Genomic DNA, 21,663 nt, shown 5'->3' on the forward strand with positions numbered 1-21,663 from the left:
ATCAGCTTGGCTCATAAAGGAAATGGTGACTTTGATGCGAACCACATGCACACCCCTCCGATCTCCGTTACATACTTATTAAATGTAGCAATAACTCACGGTGGAGCTGCTGATTTAAAGCAGGCTGTTTCCGTCATCTTTTTACCTGTAGTTTCACCAATACCAGACTTAGAGTCCAAGTTGAGCTCATTATCTAACAATGTAGGCACCAATCACTTTAGTATTTTTCCAATGCTTTAATGTGAATAACTGGAAGAAGTAGCAGGAAAGAGGTAGAAGAAGAGTTGCAGGGAAGTTCAAATACATTTTCTCAGTGTAGCACTCAGGAATTGAAATATCAGGGATGAATGTGTCTTCAGTTCAGGATTAAATCTTTGCCCGCCCGGATAGGCCTCTCTCACTGACCTAGCAGCCGGAGCACAGCACGAACAGAAAGTCTCTGCCACAGACTTGAGTAGAACAAAACTGTACGATCCTCTGCCACAGGATGTAGTAGTTTTCGATGAACAGCAACACAGTACCAGAACCTTTAAGCCGACCCGGCAGTACTATGTGGAAGGTTAACTTAAGATGCGTCCTCCAATTGAGTCACCAGGCCCATCTCCAGACCAGCGCTCCGCATGATCCTTCCAAGACGCGTCCTCCCCTGGATTCTTCTCAATTGTCCAGCTTCTTCCCATAGGACAGACAGCACAGGACCATCTCCGCAGCAGTTGTAGTAGGCCCCAGACAGACTTCTGGGCCCACCCACAAGCTGCAGCAACGCAATCCTCCGACCCGGAGGACCACGAGGTGGGACTCCTAGCACATACCTGTCGGCCAGGAGGGCCAGCAGGTGGAAAGAAAAAGACCAAGAAATATGGCGTCTGTCCCTTAAATACCTCTTCCCAGAATGCACCGCAGGGGACAACCTCTGCTGAGTTACTTCTGAGAAAGAAGAGCACTCAATACACATCAGTCTGTTGCTTTCCAGCTCCGGTCTGTAGTGACACTGACATCTACAGGTGACGGAGTGGAACTGCACACAACACAACCAAGGCTGGAACAGAAGCTAATTTAGCCATAGATTAAATCTGAACTATGTACAGAACAGATGACCCACTAAATTTACATATAAGCGGTAGATTAAAAATCTACCAGCGCTACATAAATATGATAGGGACCTTCTCCTCCACCAGTTTAGTATAGCAATTAATAGAAATCATTTAAATAGTATCTCTTGCAACAGTTGCTGTTTCAAAATACAGTTGCATTTGTGTTGAAGAAATCCTGTAGTTGTAAATATGAAGGCTGCCAATGTGGACCTCTCCTTCTAAATATAAAAGCTATCTGGCTGTCATGTTAATGCAGTAACTTCAGTACATTCTGAGTCTCTTATTCAGCACGAGTAGAGAGAATAGCACTTCAAGGTCAGCATTACTATAGTGAAGCCATAGACAGCCTAGCAACCTTTATATTCTGAAAAAGGCCACCGTAGCCTATGTGTTTATCTCAGTACAGGTTTCCTATTATTCTAAACTCTGAGCAAAAACAATTTTTGGACAATTGCACAATCAAAATAAAATGCCTCCAATAACGTGTGTGCCATGTGTGGCTGCTTCTGAGTTTGGAAAAACTTGTCTGTACAGTAAGTACTGAATGTCTGGCCCTGAAACTTACATTTCTGGCTAGAGTACACAGATGATAGCAGGTTGCTTTTCAGCCCATTCAGAAAACATCTTGTATTTATTTCATAACATGCAAGGTGTTCTGTGAACAGATGTGGTGCAGATAAATGTCACACTCTCCCCTCCTTCAATCACAGAACTCCCTAAATTCTGTAAAAAGAATATTTTTTGAATAGAGGAGGTGTAGAGCGAGTGACATTTTTTTGCAATTCAGCTTTAAAGTGGAAGTTCAACCAAAACCTAAACACTGAACCTACCATCAGCCAAATTCTAAACCTAATCTATCTAGCCAAGTAAAGAAGAGGTCGCTATACTTACGTGTTCTGCTGCCACTCCGGTCCCACGCTAAACTGTTAGCAGTGGCGTCTGTGTGTAGGCGTGGGTAGGAGAGACATCCGACAACGGAAGCCCCATAGTAACTCTATGGGTGACGTCACTTCCCAGCCATTTCACAGCTGTTGTCGTCTTTTTCTCCTGCACACGTCGCTGGAGACCTGACCAAATCTGCTTCAGAAAAGGTAAGTATAGCGATTTTTTCTTTACAGAGTTAGAGAAAATTAGGTTTAGAATGTGGCTGAGAGTAGGTTTAATGTTGGTTTTGCCTGAACTTCCACTTTAAGTATATGCTGGCTAAATAAACTTTAATCTAACTGTTGCTGCTCATATATAGTACATCCTGCCCCTGGCTTACAGCACTGTAACACTGTGAATATGATTACATATATTTATGTAATTGCTCCATCTGCCTAGCAGACTTTATTCATGTTCTGAAATGTGCATGATGTAAATAACTTCCAGTTCTGCTGTGAATCCCCTGTTACTTTGCTACTATAATGCAAAAGTTGAACATGAAACGTAAAACCTGGTTATGTTTTAAGGACATTCTACTAATTTTTAATTTATTCCAGTTATAAAACAAAGCAGCCCAGGTAATGAAATCATGTAAAAACTTAGCGTCACTGTAATTATTTCTACTCTATACTAAGGGTATCCATCTTTTTCAGATTTTGGTTGCTGTGTAAATTTAATATGTTGCAGCTTTCCAGTCCCTTGATGAGGTGGTTGCATTGTTTTTTTTTTTTTTATTTTCAACAGGTTTTATTTTCTTTGCACCTAGTAATCCTGCAGATAATACACCTCCTGCTCTGAATGCTTATGCTCAATCCACTGTATCTATAGAGGGAGCTATGGTTGTCACCCATTTGGAACTACTAATATGTCTGCCTTTGTTTATGTCTATTCTGTGGTGGCTGATGGGATTAGTATTTTACTTGTTGGGATCTGCTACCCTCTACTGTCTGTAAGTGGGTCTGCTGCCTAATGTTCACAGAGATTAGTTATATACGTCACTTCCTGTCTTTGGGGTCTGGATCAGAAACCCTAGAAGGAGAAAGTGGAGACAGAGAACTGAGCCACATGGCCTTATATATACAGAGGCTGCTACTACTGCTATATTTTCACCCAAACCAGAAGCATAGACTATTAGGCAAGTATTCCTGTTTTAAAAGTTTAATAGTTGTGTGCCTAAATCTTTGTGACAGACTTATCTCTGTCCCATTGTTATTATCTCACATGCACAGTGCCAGATAGCTAGGTCTGTGCTACTGTATGTGTTCAGTAGTCACCTTCCAGTGGATTAAAAGGTGAACCTGTTTATTGCAATAGAATATGCAGCACCTGTTATTTTAGTTAACTCTGTCTCTTCTGGTCTGGGATTCTTCTGGTCTGGCAAGTTTTAACTCAGGACTCAAAAAAACAGCATAGGCTAAAGCCTGGTAAGACATTTGACTGCCACTTCTGGTAATTAGCGGTGCATTTCCATGTCAGATTAGGGAATATAGTGAAGAGTAGATAGGCAGACTCTAAGTTCCAGTGATACACTGTGTTTTTTGCGTATGATAAGCTACCTTCCAGGCTGGTTGGACAACAACTAGTGGGGCTCCCTATAATCACAGAAAGTGACAAGGACACAGTATTTCTGTCAGGATTAACAGGTATTTTCTGCACTTGCTAAAATGTTCTTACCCTGACAGAAGACAAGTAACACAGACACCAAATCTAAGGACTGGTAAACTGTAATATATTACCTTTTTTATTGGGTTTAGTAATGCTTTAAAAAATATAAGTACCCATTTCTTCGTTATTGCTGTCCGTGTACCACTGGGGAGATGTCTCAATAGTCCGGACAGGAATAGGTGGTAAACAATTTCAATGAGGCACAGAAAAAAAACTATTATTGTAGTTCTGATAGTGTTTTTATTACTGTTCTTGACTTTCTGTCCAGGTGACAGATGCTCTCCCCATTTCTTGTCCAGTTGTTGTAGGGAGAGGAAATGAGAGAAGATCTCGTCAACAGAAATAGAAGCCTGACAGATTTTTTTTTAACACCTTCCCTCTCTATTCAAAACTAAAAAAGAATAAACTTTTGGTTGGAGCTTTAACAATTCATTCAAGTTATCTAATTCAGTAGATCAAATAAAAATTACATATATGATGCAGTCTCATTTTCCCCCTATAACATAGTTGTAATACCTGGTGATCTGAACAGTAAGTCTGTTATTTCGTAACTATCTTTAACAGACCAAGCTCCCCAGCAAAAATGGCTGTTAGTGGGTTGAGACAAAATATCTAACACTGTGAAGTGCTTAAAATGGTCAGTTTTCATTAATTACTACGTGAATGAGAGTAAGTAGCTACAAAAATAACAACAAGTACATTATAATATACAGTATAGAAGTTTTAGTCAAGTGTGAAAAAATCCAGTAAACTAAGAATAATTCAGAAATAGAAGTGTAAAAATGGAAAGTAAATGAACAGAAGCGAAATCCAAATCAAATCAATAATTGGTGTGACCACCCTTTGCCTTCAAAACAGCATCAATTCTTCTAGGAACACACAGTGCTTGTGTACACCGTTTTTGAAGGAACTCAGCAGGTAGGTTGTTCCAAATACCTTGGAGAACTATCTACAGATCAGTTGTGGATGTAGGCTGCCTCATATCCTTCTGTCTCTTTTTGTAATCCCAGACAGACACAATTAAGTTGAGATCAGGGTTCTGTAGGGGGTCAAACCATAATTTCCAAGACTCCTTGTTCTTCTCTACACTGAAGATAGTTCTTAATGACAATGGCTGTATGTTTAATGTCATTGTCCTGCTGAAGAAAACATTTGGGGCCAAACATAAACCTCGCAGATGGCATTGAGGACACTACTGATTCTGACCAAATCTTAACTCCATTTGCAGAAATGCAGCCCCAAACTTTTAAGGAACCTCCACCATGCTTCACTGTTGCCTGCAGACACTCATTATTGTAGAGCTCTCCAGACCTTTGGTGAACAAACTGCCTCCTGCTACAGCCAAATATTTCAAATGTTGACTAATCAGTCCAGAGCACCTGCTATCATTTTTTTTGCACCCCAGTTTCTATGTTCCTGTGTCAGAGGTATGGCTTTTTGGCCGCTAATCTTTCAGACACTAGATAGGTGTACCAGGTTCCTACTGGTTTCCCCCAGTTATGTGCTGATGGCACTGCTGGACATCTTCCGATGTTGCAGGGAGGTAAGCATGATGTGTCTTTCATCTGCTGCATTAAGTTTCCTTGGCCGACCAGTTCGTCTACTGTCCTCAACGTTGCCCGATCAGTGGTGTCCTCAATGCTGAAAAATACAGGCAGATACTTATCCATCATGCAATACCATTAGGGAGGCATGTGACTGGGCCCGAATTTATTCTGCAGCAGGACAATGATTCCAAACATACAGCTAATGTCATTAAGAACTATCTGAAGTGTAAAGAAGAACAGGGAGTCCTCGAAGTGATGGCTTGGCCCCCACAGAGCCCTGATCTCAACATCATCGAGTTTGTCTGGGATTACATGAAGAGACAAAAGGATTTAAGGCAGCCTGTATCCACAGAAGATCTGTGGTTGGTTCCCCAAGATGTTTGGAACAACCTACCTGCCGAATTTCTTCAAAAACTGTGTGCACAAGCATTGTGTGTACCTAGAAGAATTGATGCTGGTTTGAAGCCAATGGGTAATCGCACCAAATTTTGATCTGATTCTGATTAATTTTCCTGTTCACTCACTTTTCATCTTGTAAATTGATAAAAATAATTAATAAAAATATATATTTTCTGAAAGCATTCTTAATTTACAGCATTTCTTTACACCTGCTTAACAATTTTGCACAGCACTGTACATTGAGGCCCAATCTCCATATGAGTAAGTTATTAAAGAATGTCAGATGTTTGCACCTCCCCGATCCTTATGAGATAAATGTATGACTCTTCTTTGAGAATCCTGCTTGATACCATGTATTTTCACAATGAAAAGCGCTCTAGGAATGGAGGAGATGGACATTGCATTCACCTGCCTGTCCTCCATTCACAGAGTGCTATTTATTGTAGGATAGTACAGCTTCTATGAATGGAGGGGGAGGGGAGGGGCGGGGGGCGGAAACGGCAGGCATGGTCGGCACTATAAATGAGTGTCAATGACAGATCTAGTTGCTCGCACTGGAAGATCACAGCTGTAGGGAAATTGGGGAGCAGAGGAATGAATATTTCACTGAAACAGAGCACAAGGGACACTTCTGATTCAATGTAAGTACTGTCCCTTGTGCTGATTTTAGAACAAAATGACTAAACTTAAGCTTTAACCTGAACATAGTGAGATTCAATTCAGACAACAGACCCTGTGGAACCCTCAAAGCATACTGCGGGCACGCTCCCGTGTCCTACTGCTGCGCCTATTGACACATAGTTACATACTTACATAGTTACATAGTAGGTGAGGTTGAAAAAAGACACAAGTCCATCAAGTCCAACCAATGTGTGTGATTATATGTCAGTATTACATTGTGTATCCCTGAATGTTGCGGTCATTCAGGTGCTTGTCTAATTGTTTCTTGAAGCTACCGATGCTCCCCGCTGAGACCACTGCCTGTGGAAGGGAATTCCACATCCTTGCCGCTCTAATGCCCCGTACACACGGTCGGACGTTGATCGGACATTCCGACAACAAAATCCTAGGATTTTTTCCAACGGATGTTGGCTCAAACTTATCTTGCATACACACGGTCACACAAAGTTGTCGGAAAATCCGATCATTCTGAACGTGGTGACGTAAAACACGTACGTCGGGACTATAAACAGGGCAGTAGCCAATAGCTTTCATCTCTTTATTTATTCTGAGCATGCGTGGCACTTTGTGCATTGGATTTATGTACACACGATCGGAAATTCCGACAACGGATTTTGTTGTCGGAAAATTTTATAGCCTGCTCTCAAACTTTGTGTGTTGGAAAATCCAATGGAAAATGTGTGATGGAGCCCACACATGGTCGGAATTTCCGACAACAAGGTCCTATCACACATTTTCCGTCGAAAAATCCGACCGTGTGTACAGGGCATTACAGTAAAGAACCCTCTAAGTAGTTTAAGGTTAAACCTTACACAGATACAGACAGCAGGACTCGGCCCTGCCCCCTGGCTCCAACGTCATTGGATTTGATTGACAGCAGCGAGAGCCAATGGCTGCTATCAAACAATCCAATCAGGACCCGAGACACAGGCTGGAGCTGGTGTGCTCATTCTCAACGCCAGCATCACAGGAGATTTTTCGTCTTAATGCATAGAATGCATTAAGGTGAAAAACCTTGTGGGTTTACAACCCCTTTAAGTCTAAATGAAGGAGGAAATAAATTATCATTATGTACACATAGGCGTCATTACGCGTTTAAACGTATCTATAGGCAACTATTTTACTGATTACTAATTTGGAACTTATCTCCTAGAAAACACATGTAATAACTTCAGTACATTTTTTACAGCGGTGTGAATAAAGTCTAAAATATTTAATCTGGACTTTAAAAGTTTTTTTCTTTCTTTTTTTTTTCTATTGTACAGTGTCTTGCAAAAGTATTCACCCCCTTGTCATTTTTCGTGTTTTGTTGCCTCACAACCTGGAATTAAGATGGATTGTTTGAGGATTTGCATCATTTAATTTACAGAACATGCCCACAACTTTGAAGATGTTTTTTTTTTTTTTTTTATTGTGAAGCAAACAACAAATAGGACAAAATAACAGAAAAAGTCAGTGTGCATAACTATTCATTTTTGTCCATTCCTCCTTGCAAAACTGCTCCAGCTCCTTCAAGTTGGATGGTTTGCGCTTGTGAACAACAATCTTTAAGTCTGACCACAGATTTTCTATTGGATAGAGATCTGGGCTTTGACTAAGCCATTCCAACACATTTAAATGTTTCCCCTTAAACCACTCAAGTGTTGCTTTAGCAGTGTGTTTGGGGTCATTGTCCTGCTGGAAGGTGAACCTCCGTCCTAGCCTCAAATCACACACAGAGTGGTACAACTCTGACCAGTTTCCCAGTCCCGACTGCTGAAAAACATCCCCACAGCATGATGCTGCCACCACCATGTTTCACTGTGGGCACTGTTTTTTTTCGGGTGATGTGATGTGTTGGGTTTGCGCCAGACATAGTGTTTTCTTTGATGGCCAAAAAGTTAAATTTTAGTCTTGTCAGACCAGAGCACCTTCCTCTGTACATTTTTGGAGTCTCCCACATGCCTTTTCGCAAACTCAAAAGGTGCCATTTTGTTTTTTTGCTGAAAGTAATGGCTTTCTTCTGGCCACTCTGTCATAAAGCCCAACTCTATGGAGCGTACGGCTTATTGTCGTCCTATGTACAGATACTCCAGTCTCTGCTGTGGAACTCTGCAGCTCCTTCAGGGTTACCTTAGGTCTCTGTGCTTCCTCTCTGATTAATGCCCTCCTTGCCCGCTTCATGAGTTTTGGTGTGCCGCTGTCTCTTGGCAGGTTTGCTGTTGTGCCATGTTTTTTCCATTTGGTTATGACAGATTTGATGGTGCTCCTACGGATCATCAAAGATTTGGATTTTTTTATAACCTAATCTTGACTTGTACTTCTAAACAACATTGTCCCTTACTTGTTTGGAGAGTTCCTTGGTCTTCATGGCAGTGTTTGGTTAGTGGTGCCTCTTGCTTAGGTGTTGCAGCCTCTGGGGTCTTTCAAAAAGGTGTGTTTATGTAATGACAGATCATGTGACATTTAGATTGCACACAGGTGGACATCATTTCACTAATTATGTGACTTCTGAAGGTAATTGGTTGCACCAGAGCTTTTTATGGGCTTCATAACAAAGGGGGTGAATACATACGCACATGCCAATTATCAGGTTTTTTTATTTCTGAAAAATAGTTTTATGTATATATTTTTCTAATTTTACGTCTTAGACTATTGCGTTCTGATCCATTACATATAATACAGATTTTAAAAAAAACATTTAACTAAAGGCTGTAATGTAACAAAATAGGAAAAAAGCCAAGGGGGGGTGAATACTTTTGCAGGGCACCGTGTATTTTGTGCCTTAATCACACACGTCTCTCCCCGACCTACCTTGATATGTAATACTCACCTACTTTTAAATAAAATATATTGAAATTTGACATTTTATGGAGAAACTCAAATCCTAAAGTCACTTGATATTTCAATGCTATGACTGTAGAGATGTCAGTTTATGAGATGCCCTCCGGATGCGTGTCTTGTACAGTGACTCATTCCAGCTTAGTGTTCTCTCATACTCGTATGCAAGCTGTCAACAATTAGTAACTAGAGAATAGATGAACATCTTCAATGAATACAAGCTGAAATTTTTATTAAAAACCAAAAAACCCTGCTGAGTCTGCAGGCATGGGTTAACAGCATTCCATGGTGATTTCTCAAGTGGGAGGAGGAGGGAGAGGGGAGAGTTTGAGTCATACTGGCAGTCTTCTTAAAGTCTTACAAGGGGAACCCACAACACAGAGCCAAGAAACAACGCCAGTGACACATCTGACAAGAGCTGAACTTTAGGATGCTGCTTTTTCCTCTCCTGGGGGCTCTTGCCCTTTCTGTTTATGCAAAAACCTTAATGGACCCCAGCACTGAAGAGGAGGCCATGGTGAGTCTCGCTGCTTCTTACCAAATAATCTCATATGATGGACAGCAGAAACTGTAGAAAATGGCAGGAATGTGAGCAGAACATCTGTATATACGATACATATTTAATAGTGAACAGTCTCATTAAAAGGTAGCCCAGATTGATGAACATCACTCATAAAATGCTGGTAGATTTGCTCTTCTTTTAGCAAATTTCCTGTTCATATATTTTATTTCTGCAAAACTATCTTCTGCATCTCGTTTGCTGTGATGTAATGGACAAAATATTTATAACGCAACCTTTAGACCAACAAATTCTATTGAATAATATTGAGAAGACTAAAGTGTATGTCAACTCAAAATCTAATTCTCATATTTGCACACTGTATACAGTTTTTTAAACACTTTTATGTGTTGCAAAATTTCTAACCTGAAGACCCTGCTAGTAGATGCAGGTCCTGTTGCAGGCTGACAGCGCTAAGCTACTGCCTTGCAATTATTAATATTACACAGGATTTATATTGTGCCAGCTGTTTGCGCGGTGCTTTCAAACATGGGGGCAGACAGTACAGTTACAATACAAATCAATACAAGAAGGATTGGAGGGCCCTGCTTGTTAGAGCTTACAATCTAGAAGGGAGGGTCAAGTGGAACAAAAAGTAATAACTGTGGGGATGATCAGATGGAGAAAATAAAAATACAGTTGTTAGGTGTGTGGAAGGATAGACTTCTCTTAAGAGAAGGGTTTTCAGGGATCGTCTAAAAGCTAATAGATTAGTAGATAATTGAACAGATTAGGATAAGGAGTTCCATAGGATTGGAGAGGCTCTGGAAAAGTCCTGGAGGCGAGCATCGATGTCAACCTGATGTGTATGCAGGTAGCCCAATGGCCAACTTAGGGAGCTACTGGTAATTACAAGGCAATTGCTTAGTGTTGTCAGCCTGAAGTGGGAAGTGCATTTACTGGTAGGATCTTCAGGTAAGACACTGAGCAACAGATCCAGAAAAAAAACATTTGCTTATGAAAACTCTATATGGTGGGACACAGTGTTAATTTTGGCAGCAAATTTCGATCTAGTTTTAGTCTTAGTCTTAGGACTAAAATGGCATTTTAGTCCCATTTTAGTCTTCTGCAATTGTTTTAGTTTTAGTCGTATTTTAGTCGACTTAAATAGTTTTCATTTAGTTGACTAAAAAGGTTTTAGTCATTTTAGTCGACTAAATTAACACTGGTAGGACATGATGCCAAACATACTGAAAACTGATTTAGTGTTTTTCATACACTTCAGTGCTTTAAGGCTGCACTACATGACTCAAATTTTTGCCAATTCATGCTGAAATTCAAGCCATGGGCGGCGCCCCTGTCGACACCACACAGCTCAGCAAAAGTCAATTGAACAATTGACTTTTGTTGAATAAGTCAGGTGGAAAATTGTCAACTGAATAGTGCCTGCATCAAATCAGTTGCAGGCACTGTTCAGGTATTCTGGCACCGCTGGAGCTGACTATTAGAATACATAAGCCGGCAGAAGAGATTCCTCCATTAGCGCTGTTTAGCTAGATTCAGCTTGTAGGCTGAAAAAAAAAGTATGGCCCACTTTAGGCAGTCAGTCACTCTCAGTGTTTAGTAGGGTAAAGTAGTCAATCAGAAGTGGGTGAATCCTAAACACTGTTGCTGTTTTGTACCACCAAGTGAGTAATTTTTTAACCCTTCTGTGCAATTAGAAGTGTTTTCCTTGATTTTAATGGCATTGCAGATGGAAAAATAGCAAGAGCAGATACTCTATGTTCAGCGTAAGCTGACCCGTATTTGTGTCTCATCTTCCTAAGGACATCTTTTTGAAGATTCGTTCCTGGGAATGTTTATTTTTGAAGGCATTCTTATAAGCACTTAGGCATGCAACTATTTAAATCAATCCCTAGTTTTGTGGGGTCTGCAGTCTAAATACCTACCACAGTGACACAAGTCATTTGCAAAGGACTATGTAAAGCAGAATTCTAGCCAAATACGAATACAGCATTCTTTACAATTCTGCAATACTTGTAAATCAACCAGGTAAGTGAATTACACAGTCCTGCCACACCACACAGCCACACAGCCTTGTAAGTGACACCAATATCTATAATTTATTTTGTATTTATTTATTTTTTTTTGGGGGGGGGGTTAAATAAGATTAGCCTGGTAAACTTATGTAAAGTGCTTGCTTAAAGTGTAAATCCAGGCAAGAACTAACTAACCCTAAACTTGCTCTCTACCACATTCTAAACCTAATCTATCCAGTAAATCAAAAATTGCTGTACTTACATGGCTTGCTACCTGTGAGGGTATATTTCATTGTTCTCCACTGTATTGTGAAGGTGTTTGTAAGCTGAAGCAGTAAATAAATAATTCAGTTAATATAAGCCAAAAGGAAAATAATACTCCATTGAAAAACAAAACACAACTTTTCTTCATCCCATTTAACTTTTTTTCTAATTTTTTAAACAATTTTTCAATGAATAAGACAAATAACATGTTGAAATATTACCATATAGACCAAGGGTTCCCAAACTCTTCAGCTCATTAATTCCTTTGTGAATTTTTAGATTGTTCATAAACTCCAAAACATCTGTTATATGAAAAAAATTAGTAAATACTCTTTTAAATGTTAATACAACAAATAATAACACTAATAATTGATAACAATGACTTCATAAAAATAGGTAATATTTCAAACATAAACATATAAGATTTAACATACCTATTTTTTTTTTTTACTGAAACTGTTGCTACCATTAATGGGGCAGGTATAACTAAAGAGTGTCAACAAAGGCGCTGATATTTGGTTGAAGATTGGTGTGTTTTATTCATAAGTCACCACACTCTTTAAGGCATAGTCTGTTCCTCTGGCTAATTAGACATTAAGAAAGCAAGTAAAATTGGCTCTACCATTACATTAAGTCAGGGGGATTTGCCAAGTGTATTTATCATGCTCTAACACTCATGGAACGCTACAAAAACCTCAACCACGTATTGACTCCCCAACACTTACTGACCCTCTTTTGATGGTTTTATTGACACCTTGTATAGTTCCATCCACCTCTAGGAGTCAGTATTGACCATTTTGGGGAACACTAATATAGATGAACACAACAGACTGATACAGTACATCCAGTATTCAATGAAAGAGAAGAAAGCAGATCTTTACATACTTACATAGTTGTTGAGGTTGAAAAAAGACATCAGTCTATTTCACTAAATAGTTTTTTCCCTATGGTAGGGTCGCCAGTACGGTATTTGTACATTGATATCATATACCCTCTCAAGCGTCTCCTCCCCAAAGAGAATAAGTTCAATGTTTCCCCATAGCGGAGGTCCTCTATTCTCTTAATTAGCTTTGTTGCCCTTCCCTGGACTGTCTCCAGTTCCAGCACATCCCTCCTGAGGACTGGTGCACAGAACTGGACAGCATATTCAAGATGCGGTCATACCAGAGTTTTGTAGAGTGGGAGAATTATCGTTTTATCTCTGGAGTGAATCCCATTTTTAATGCATGCCAATATTCTGTTGGCTTTGCTTGTAGCAGCCTGGCATTGCATGCCATTGCTGAGCTTGTCATCTACTAGGACCCCCAGGTCCTTTTCCATCCTAGATTCCCCCAGGGGTTCTGCCCCTAGCCAGTAACTTGTGTTTATATTTTTGGCAACAAAATGCATTACCTTACATTTTCCTCCATTATAATGACATTTCCCTTTCTTGCCGCCATCTTTCATCAATGGACAGGGTATATACTGGACACAATAAGGACCTGTGCTGGGATTTAGGGTTTCAATGTATTCTGCTTTCATATGAGATCAGTTTAAGATACTTCTGAGATCATGCAGACTTCACTGACAGGTGACCTGCAGCTGACTTTTCTACTAACGTGCATCAACCTGCTTCAAACTGCTTTTACAATCCAATTGATTTACATGGGGCGAAAAGCAGTTCTGACAAACAAAAGCCTGCCCATACTAACCATAAAACTGGCCTTCAGCACCAAGAGTCCATAATGCAAATATGTATCAAATTTTTCTATATCCATAAGCAGCTTCTTAGTTTTGCTAGATTCCTCTTCTTTTTTCTTACAAATGACATCAATTGGGGTTATAGAAGAATTAAACATTCTGATTGATACTCAAGATTAAAGTTGGCACTTGCATAAAAGAATATGTTGGGTTTCTACTCTGGACTTTTATAGTTGCTGTAGTTTGCACTATTCTTAAGATGAAAGCTTTGCTGTAAAATACAGTCAGTTAGGCTCATTTCACACTGCCGTGACCTGAAAGTCGTGCGACTTTGCCAGGTGACTTGGCGAGACTTCGGCATGGCTTTCAAGCAACTTCAGGGAATGCCTGTGTAATCTTCCTGTATTAATCACATTAATTAAGATAAGGATCCAACTTGGAGGCAACTTCCATTAAAGTTTATGGGCACAAGTCGGGAGAAGTCGCCTTGAAATAGTACAGGAACCTTTTCTAAGGTTGGAGCAACTTACAGTAGTGCTAAGTAAGACAGCTCTCATTGACTGACTAAAATGGGATTTCACATGTCACGTGACTTGGGGTCTCACAAGTTGGATTCCAAGTGGAGGCAGTGTGAACCGAGCCTTAGGAATTTCCTTGATTTTTTTTCTTTCCAGAAAATGCACATGATCTGATGTATGTATATATTCACTTTTTCCATTGCAAAAGCTATTTACCACTACATTTTATTTATAGAACAGCATATGTTACCGATAATTGATGGCAGCCATTACTGCATTGAGTCATGTGACTGATAATTGATGGCCATTAGATTATCTCATCCCCACTAGCTACCATTTGTGGTTACTATTAACGATGACATATTTTGGAATGTTTGTAGGAATATGACCTTTGTAGAACACCATTACAGACAGTCCCAGTGCAAACCAACAAACTTCCCATGGTTGCTGGTAAAGAAGCAATAAATGTCTCACTGCCTAATCTGTGGAAGAAATGTTGTGCCTCAGGGTGTAATAAAATAAGTCTGCCATTACTGATAATTTCCTCTTATGAACCAGTAATTAAAATTGCCTAGGAATTTTCCTTGTTAATCACAAGTTTTTGTGATTCCTTTGAAAACAGAAAAGTTAAAAAAAAGTATTATTTTTAAAGGGTTAATTAACATTTACCAAAAAACTGCCTATGCAGGTAAATGTGTATATAAAAAACAAAATGTCCAGCTTTCAACAAGGTTGTATAATGCTCTTACAATAGATGTAGGCCATTTACAAACCTCCTGGGGCCTGGCTGAAAATCTCCTTGAGACGGCATCATTCTGTCCTGCCTTGTTGCTAGGACGTTGCTAAGACACTCCCAGCCATTACTGTTCAGCTCCACCATCACAGGAACACCCCCATACACCCCCATACATTTTGGTCCACCATCTCCTGAATCTACTGTTACTGGGTAAATCCCAGCAACATCCTAGCAACAAGACAGAATGGGATGATTCCATCTCATTTTTCAGCCAGGCATTGGGAGGTATATAAATGGCCTACACCTTTAGGCAGGGGTGTTATTTAACTTTGGTCAAAGCTGCACAGTTTGCTTTTATGTACAGGCACCCCTTACCTGCATGGGCAGTTTTTTGGTAAGAGTAAACTAAACCTTTAAAATCTGTGTATAATCAGAGGCAGCTATGATCATATCACATCTAATTGACCTTTCAGGTATTTTTATTCAACTTAAAATTGTCTACCTCTAATTTCAGTGTGATTTTTTTATTAATAGGCATATCTCAAGCAGTTTGGATATTTACAAAAACCACTTGAAAGTGACAGTGAAGACTTCAGTTCAGAAGAGGTGCAAAAAGCTATACAGTAAGTTGTCGTTTAGAAGACATGTAGTGTTGACGCTCCAGAGTGATGATCCGGTGTGGTGTGAAGGGTCTATGGCACTTTCCTGCTCTTAATCACACTGACTTCAACCCATATAAATGCAGTGAGTACAGCAAACTTTTACAAAGAACTTGCAGAGCTTTTGGCAAGCTTCGTTGAAGCCTTCAAAGTGCCATGCAGCTCCATTGGGAATGTTAACTACAGATCCTATTGGTGGTGTTGACAGCCACTTTAAACAAGCTGTTAGCAGGCTTCAGTAAGCTTGAGCACTAAGGCCTCATTAAGGCCCATTTCACCCAGGCTTCAGCTTGTATAAGATTAGTGTAAACAGCAAGCTTTTACAAAGCATTTGCAAGCTTTGTTGAAGCTTTTTAAAGTACCATTCATCTCCAGTTTGTAAATGTTGAAAACAGACCCTAATGGGGTGCTGATTGTCACTTTAAACAAGCTGCTAGCAGATTTCAGCACTAGAAGCTTGTTGAAAGCCTGTTGCAGCCTGCTAGCAGCTTGTTTAAAGTGACAATCACCCATTAGGATCTGTGATCAACATTTCCAAACAGAAGCTGAAGGGCGCAAAAACTTTGCAAATGCTTGCTGAAAGTTTCATAAAAGCTAGCTGAAGCCCATGTGAAACAGGCCTTTCACTAGCCATTATGAAAAACACAAGGCTAGGCAGCGTTTTTATTACCCACCATCTACACTCCCTTAAGTTGAAACAGGCAATAGATAGTGGTGTACATATGCTATGTCACAGCTAAGGATGCTATGCATTGTGGTGTGACAAAATTTATCCCCACTGTGGTGCTTGGCAGGCTACTAAATGGGGCTGTGCCACGACCTCATACAATGCGGAAGTGCTGTACGTATCAGCAGCTCTCAGTGGAGCTTAGAGAGCTACTGAAGTAATACCAAAGTAAGTGGGCTGTAGCACAACTCCAGAATTGATGTCACTCATCGGGAGTCGAAATTGCAGCTCTTGCTGTACAAATCAGTTTTCAGAAGAATGTAAAAAGTAGTACCCAAGTAAGAGTGATAATGTGAAAAATAATGATTAATATATAGAAAATAAAAATAGCTATGCCTTGAGCCTGGCTTTAAGCATGTTGCATATTTTATTATTTTTATTCCATATAGAGCTTTCCAGCTTGCTTCTCAGCTGCCTGAGACAGGGTTACTGGACAATGCCACTCTGGAGAGGATGAGGCAGCCACGATGTGGGTTAGAAGACCCATTTAATCAAGTTACCCTCCGGTATCTCCTCTTAGGTAAGACACATCTGTTGATTCACACTGTTGGCTTGTTTCGTTTGTTGGAGTCATACAAGTCATTATGTGCGCTGTTAGTTTTTGGATTATAAAACAAACCACCACAGGATAAGGATAATGCCCTATACAGACGACCGCTTTTCGGGCAAAATAAACTCTGAAGGTTTTTTCGCCGGAGTTCTGACAGAATTCTGCTGAAACTGTCTTGTGTACACACGATCACACCAAAGTCCGACCGTCAAGAATGCGGTGACGTACAACACGTACGACGGGACTAGAAAAAGGAAGTTCAATAGCCAGTAGCCAATAGCTTCCGTCTCGCACTTGCTTCAGAGAATGCGTCGTTTTTGGTACGTCGGAACAGCATACAGACGAGCGGTTTTCCCAATAGGGATTGATTCAGTCGGAAATATTTAGAACATGTTCTCTTTCTATGACCGTCAGAAATTTTGACGTAAAAAGTCCGATGAGCTATACACACGATCGGAATATACGATGAAAAGCTTCTGTCTGACTTTTTCTGTCGGACATTCCGCTCATGTGTACGGGGCATTAGTTTACACGTGCAGTTGGGTGAGCAGTTAAAATAGGTGGTTGTTTTTGCACCCCCCTCCATCCTAAAACGTATTGCCGCCAAATGCAAGTTAAGCAAACATTAGGCTCACAGTTGCAGCACAGTACTCAAATTGAAAAAGGGCGTTGAGCTGCCAGAAAAAAAAACATGGACAGTATTGCCTCCTGAATGCCTAACAGCTGCCTTTGCACCAATCTGTGAAAAGTTATCTACTGTGGATCCCTTTGACAGACTGATGCAGGTGTAAACAAGCCCTACATGAAACAAAAGGTGAGAGGTACCTCCTATTAAGGTGGCAGCAACGGAGACCTACCGCAGTGCTTTACAGCTCCAGCAAGTATCTGTTGCCGGCTGCAGTAGGGGGCAGTGTGGTGCACGATCCAGCACATCACATGGCTCCCTTTTTTTTACATTATTTTTTGTTTCATATGAACTTTATTTGACATGTACAAAACGTACACTTCTTTCATGGCATTGTACAGCAGCGCAATGTGCCGCGTTGCTGTACATTGCCATGATATTCAGCACAGTGCACTGCAATAAAATGTAGCATACCTGCATTTTATCACAGCACGCTGATGTGTTTCAGTGTGAATGGGACACATAGAAAACAATTGTTTCAGATGTGTCCCTGCGGTAACAGACGTTTTACCATACCACTTATTTATTAATACTTCCCCTAGAAGAAAATATCGGTGATCTCACAAGGAGGCGTTGCCGCCTGGCGATTGCCATCGGGTGGCTCCACCCTTTAGGTATTTAAGAGCTGTCACACCATAGAGCCGGCAGTGGGCGGAAGTCTTCATCGGGGCCGGACGTTTTTTTAATTTATTTTTTTGGTTTGGCGGTGCGGCGGGCAGCGTGATTGAAGATGGATCTACTTTTTCTGTTTGTATCTCCAGAATAGAATATCTAATGGTTTTTGTTCATTTTCATTATTGTTTAAAGGTTTTTAAATGAACACTGTCATTCGGATGCTTTAGCTTCAATGTTGTCTGAGTCACTGACCGGAACAAGTATAGAGATAAGCAGTTCTGACACCTTTCTGGCACTCATTTATATCATACATAGCCAGACATCTACCCCCAAACTTCTGTCAAGGCACAGTCACTTTAATCTGGCTGACAGGTTCACTTTAAGACAGAACCCTTTCACACTGGGTCTGTGTTAGCGCTAAAGCGCCGCTCGATTTAGCGGTGCTTTAGCGCTGTTTAAGTGGCACTTTTCGGCTGCTATTGGGGTCCTTTTAACCCCAAGGAAGGGGTTAAAAACTCCTGTTTTGCAGCAGTTTTAAGGCACTTTGGAAGTGCTGCCCATTCTTTCCAATGGGCAGGGCGTTTTGGAAGTGCTAAAAACAGCGCTCCCAAACCGCCTCAAAGAGGCTACTTGCAGGACTTTTCGTAATGTCCCACAAGCGCACCACCCCAGTGTGAAAAGTCACACTTGAATGAATGGGAGGCGGTTTTTAGGCGCTTAGCAGAGGCTATTTCCAGCGCTAAAACGCCTGAAAACCGCCCCAGTGTAAAATGGGTCTAAAGTGCAGCCTGCGCCTTCTTCTGAACCTCAGCCCCTAAATACAGTCCCCTAAATGCAGGTCTGGACATAAGTGGATAAGGTGTCCGTTTATGAAGCAGTGATCAGCGGTGATCCCGAGGATCACCGCTGATCACAGTCCATAAACAGTTTATGAAACAGTGATAATTGGGGGAGAACATGTTTGAACTTGTTCTCCCGCCGATTATCTCTACACACGGAGAATCCTCATTGAATGACACAGTAACGGCCAGTTTATGAAGCGGTGATCTCACCGCTTCACTGGCGATCTGAGTCAGAATTCACACTCCCAGGTTCACCAGCTCAGAGGTGGTGAATCGGGGAGTGAAGAGGAAATCCCGGGGGATCTGAGGGGGAAGGAGGAAGATTTTTAACTTCCTTATGCCTCGTTCAGACCCCCCAACACTGTAAGCATGTCCCCCTGTCATATTTATGTGTATACATATTTATACATATATACATATAATGTGTATATGTATATATATATCATGTGTGTGTGTATACATGTATATATAGTGTGTGTGTGTGTATACATATGTGTATAATGTAGGGGGACACATTATTTTATTAACATTAATCCACGCCGTTGAGCAGTGATAATTTATCACTGCTTGATAAACTGACATCTGGTGCTGTAATCTCGTAAAGTCTCACGAGATTCCAGTATCAGGAGCCGTTCTCCACTATTTGAAGCATTTGTAGATCACTTCACTCCTCCAAAGGTGAAGCGATCTACACCGCTTCATAAACTGGCACACAGAGGAGAAGATTCTTCACTGTGAATGCCGGAGAACGAAGCAGTGAATAGATTTCACTGCTTCATAAACGGACACCTAAATATGTTTATTGGTCTTTGCAGGCAGAGAGTGTAGAACAAGCTTGAATACTCAGACATTCCAAGAAAAATTCCCTGGAACTCTCCAGTATTATACAGACACACATAAACACATAACAACTGCAGGATTTTTGCTTCTCTGTCTTTTCAAGCTGTACCTGGAAATAATCCAGACTTTTATTAAATAAAACCATAAGTTCAAACTGTCCTGCCAGGAAATTAAGGAATAGTTAGCCAGCCATTGTGTTTATTGGGGCCCCACTCAACTTAACACTGATGATTAATATTTCATTGTATCTTAGAAATGTCCATTAAAACATGATTAGGCTCACAAGAGCATGGATTATTCTTTATATGCTCACATTTAAAGTGTAAATGTTGCCAATATTTTTATTGATTAGTAGAGTGGGTAAGTTATTGCATCCATTGACAATGTTAGCACTGTGACAGGAATTGAATAGAAATCTCCCAAACAGTGACAAGAAAACCCTGACAGAGGTTTTAACCCCTTCCCAGTTTTACTTTACAAGCATCAGATGTTCTACTTTTGGCTGGTGTTACACTTTGCATTCTATGTTTTCAGAACATATCATCTATAATTCTATATCAGTAATCAACACTAATTTAAAAAAAAAAGTGTTAAATCCTTGTTGTCACCCAGTACTGCCAACCAAGATTGGGGGGTTCAAGTGACCATTATGTAATAATATAGGATTATAGATGAAAAAATAGAATATAGGATTATAGATGAAAAAAATAGAATATAGGATTATAGATGATAGAATAAAATATGCGATGACAGATAGATAGATAGATAGATAGATAGATAGATAGATAGATAGATAGATAGATAGATAGATAGATAGATAGATAGACACTGCCAACAGTATTTCGGTAAGCTAAAGTGTAATGATGGTTTTCAGGATGTTTCCTTGTCTTCTTGCTGAACAGGTCGATGGAGGAAGAAGAACCTGACCTATCGTATATACAATTACACACCAGACATGACGAAAGAAAAAGTGAGGGAGGCCATTAAAGCAGCTTTTAAATACTGGAGTGACATTACCCCACTGAAATTCAGGGAGATCGACTATGGAAGAGCAGACATACGGATATCTTTCCATCAGCGTGGTGTCGGCTGTTCCCGACCATTTGATGGGCCTGGTAGGCATTACCTTTTTAAAAAAATTTCTACCTTATTATTCTCAAGAGATACGGTGGTACTGTGTTGAGCAGCTATTCCAGCACAGTCCCACCGCATGACAAGGCAAAATTCCTTGTCCCCTGTGTGCCCGTTTCACACCACTGCATGCAGTACCCTTCTCTGCCACAGCACTGTGCAAGGCGTTCCAACACCACCACCACCAGCACCACCAGCTGGAAATTTAACCAAAATTAAATGTCTCTGTGACATTTCAATAAAGTTCATTAAAAAAAAAGTGAACAGTGTAACGTTCCAAGATCGGCATTGTGGCAATCTCGCCAGACCACACTGCATACCAGCTGCTGCATTGTAACGCAGCAGTTGGTGTGAATTAGCTCTTAAAGTGGTTGTAAACCTCTGACCACAAATATGAAGAAGGCATATCCGTCTATAGTGTATACTTGTCTCATTTAAAGAGCACAAAGTGTAATTTCTCTCTGCTGCCCCATTTCTGTGCTATCTGCATGAGTCACTTCTGACAAGTTTTCCTGATACTAAGAGAAAAAAGGTGACAGGAGAGGGAGCTCCAGCACGCAGTCTGTGATTGACAGCCTTAGCTCTGCCCCTGTGTGCTGTGTGTGTGGGGGGGGGTGTATCACTTCCCTCCAATCAGCTCTCCGCTCTCCTCACTGAGTGTAAATTTAGCCCCCCACCCCTCTTTCTGGAAGTTCAGACAAGCTGTACAGTGGCTAAGTGGTTAGCACTTCCACCTAGCAACACTAGG

General features: G+C 40.6%; 1 protein-coding gene across 1 annotated transcript in view; it reads left to right on the forward strand.

Moving 5' to 3' along the window:
* Positions 1 to 9,462: 9,462 nt before the first annotated feature.
* MMP19 (matrix metallopeptidase 19) overlaps positions 9,463 to 21,663 on the forward strand; it is a 29,187-nt gene continuing 16,986 nt past the window's right edge. The window contains exons 1-4 of the mRNA XM_073613940.1: positions 9,463 to 9,647; positions 15,401 to 15,489; positions 16,642 to 16,772; positions 20,687 to 20,899. Coding sequence (XP_073470041.1) covers positions 9,561 to 9,647; positions 15,401 to 15,489; positions 16,642 to 16,772; positions 20,687 to 20,899 — 520 coding nt within the window. The 5' untranslated portion in view covers positions 9,463 to 9,560. The remainder of the gene's footprint in view (positions 9,648 to 15,400; positions 15,490 to 16,641; positions 16,773 to 20,686; positions 20,900 to 21,663) is intronic.

Source organism: Aquarana catesbeiana, linkage group LG02 (genome assembly GCF_042186555.1).
Source record: "Aquarana catesbeiana isolate 2022-GZ linkage group LG02, ASM4218655v1, whole genome shotgun sequence".
Taxonomy (NCBI): domain Eukaryota; kingdom Metazoa; phylum Chordata; class Amphibia; order Anura; family Ranidae; genus Aquarana; species Aquarana catesbeiana.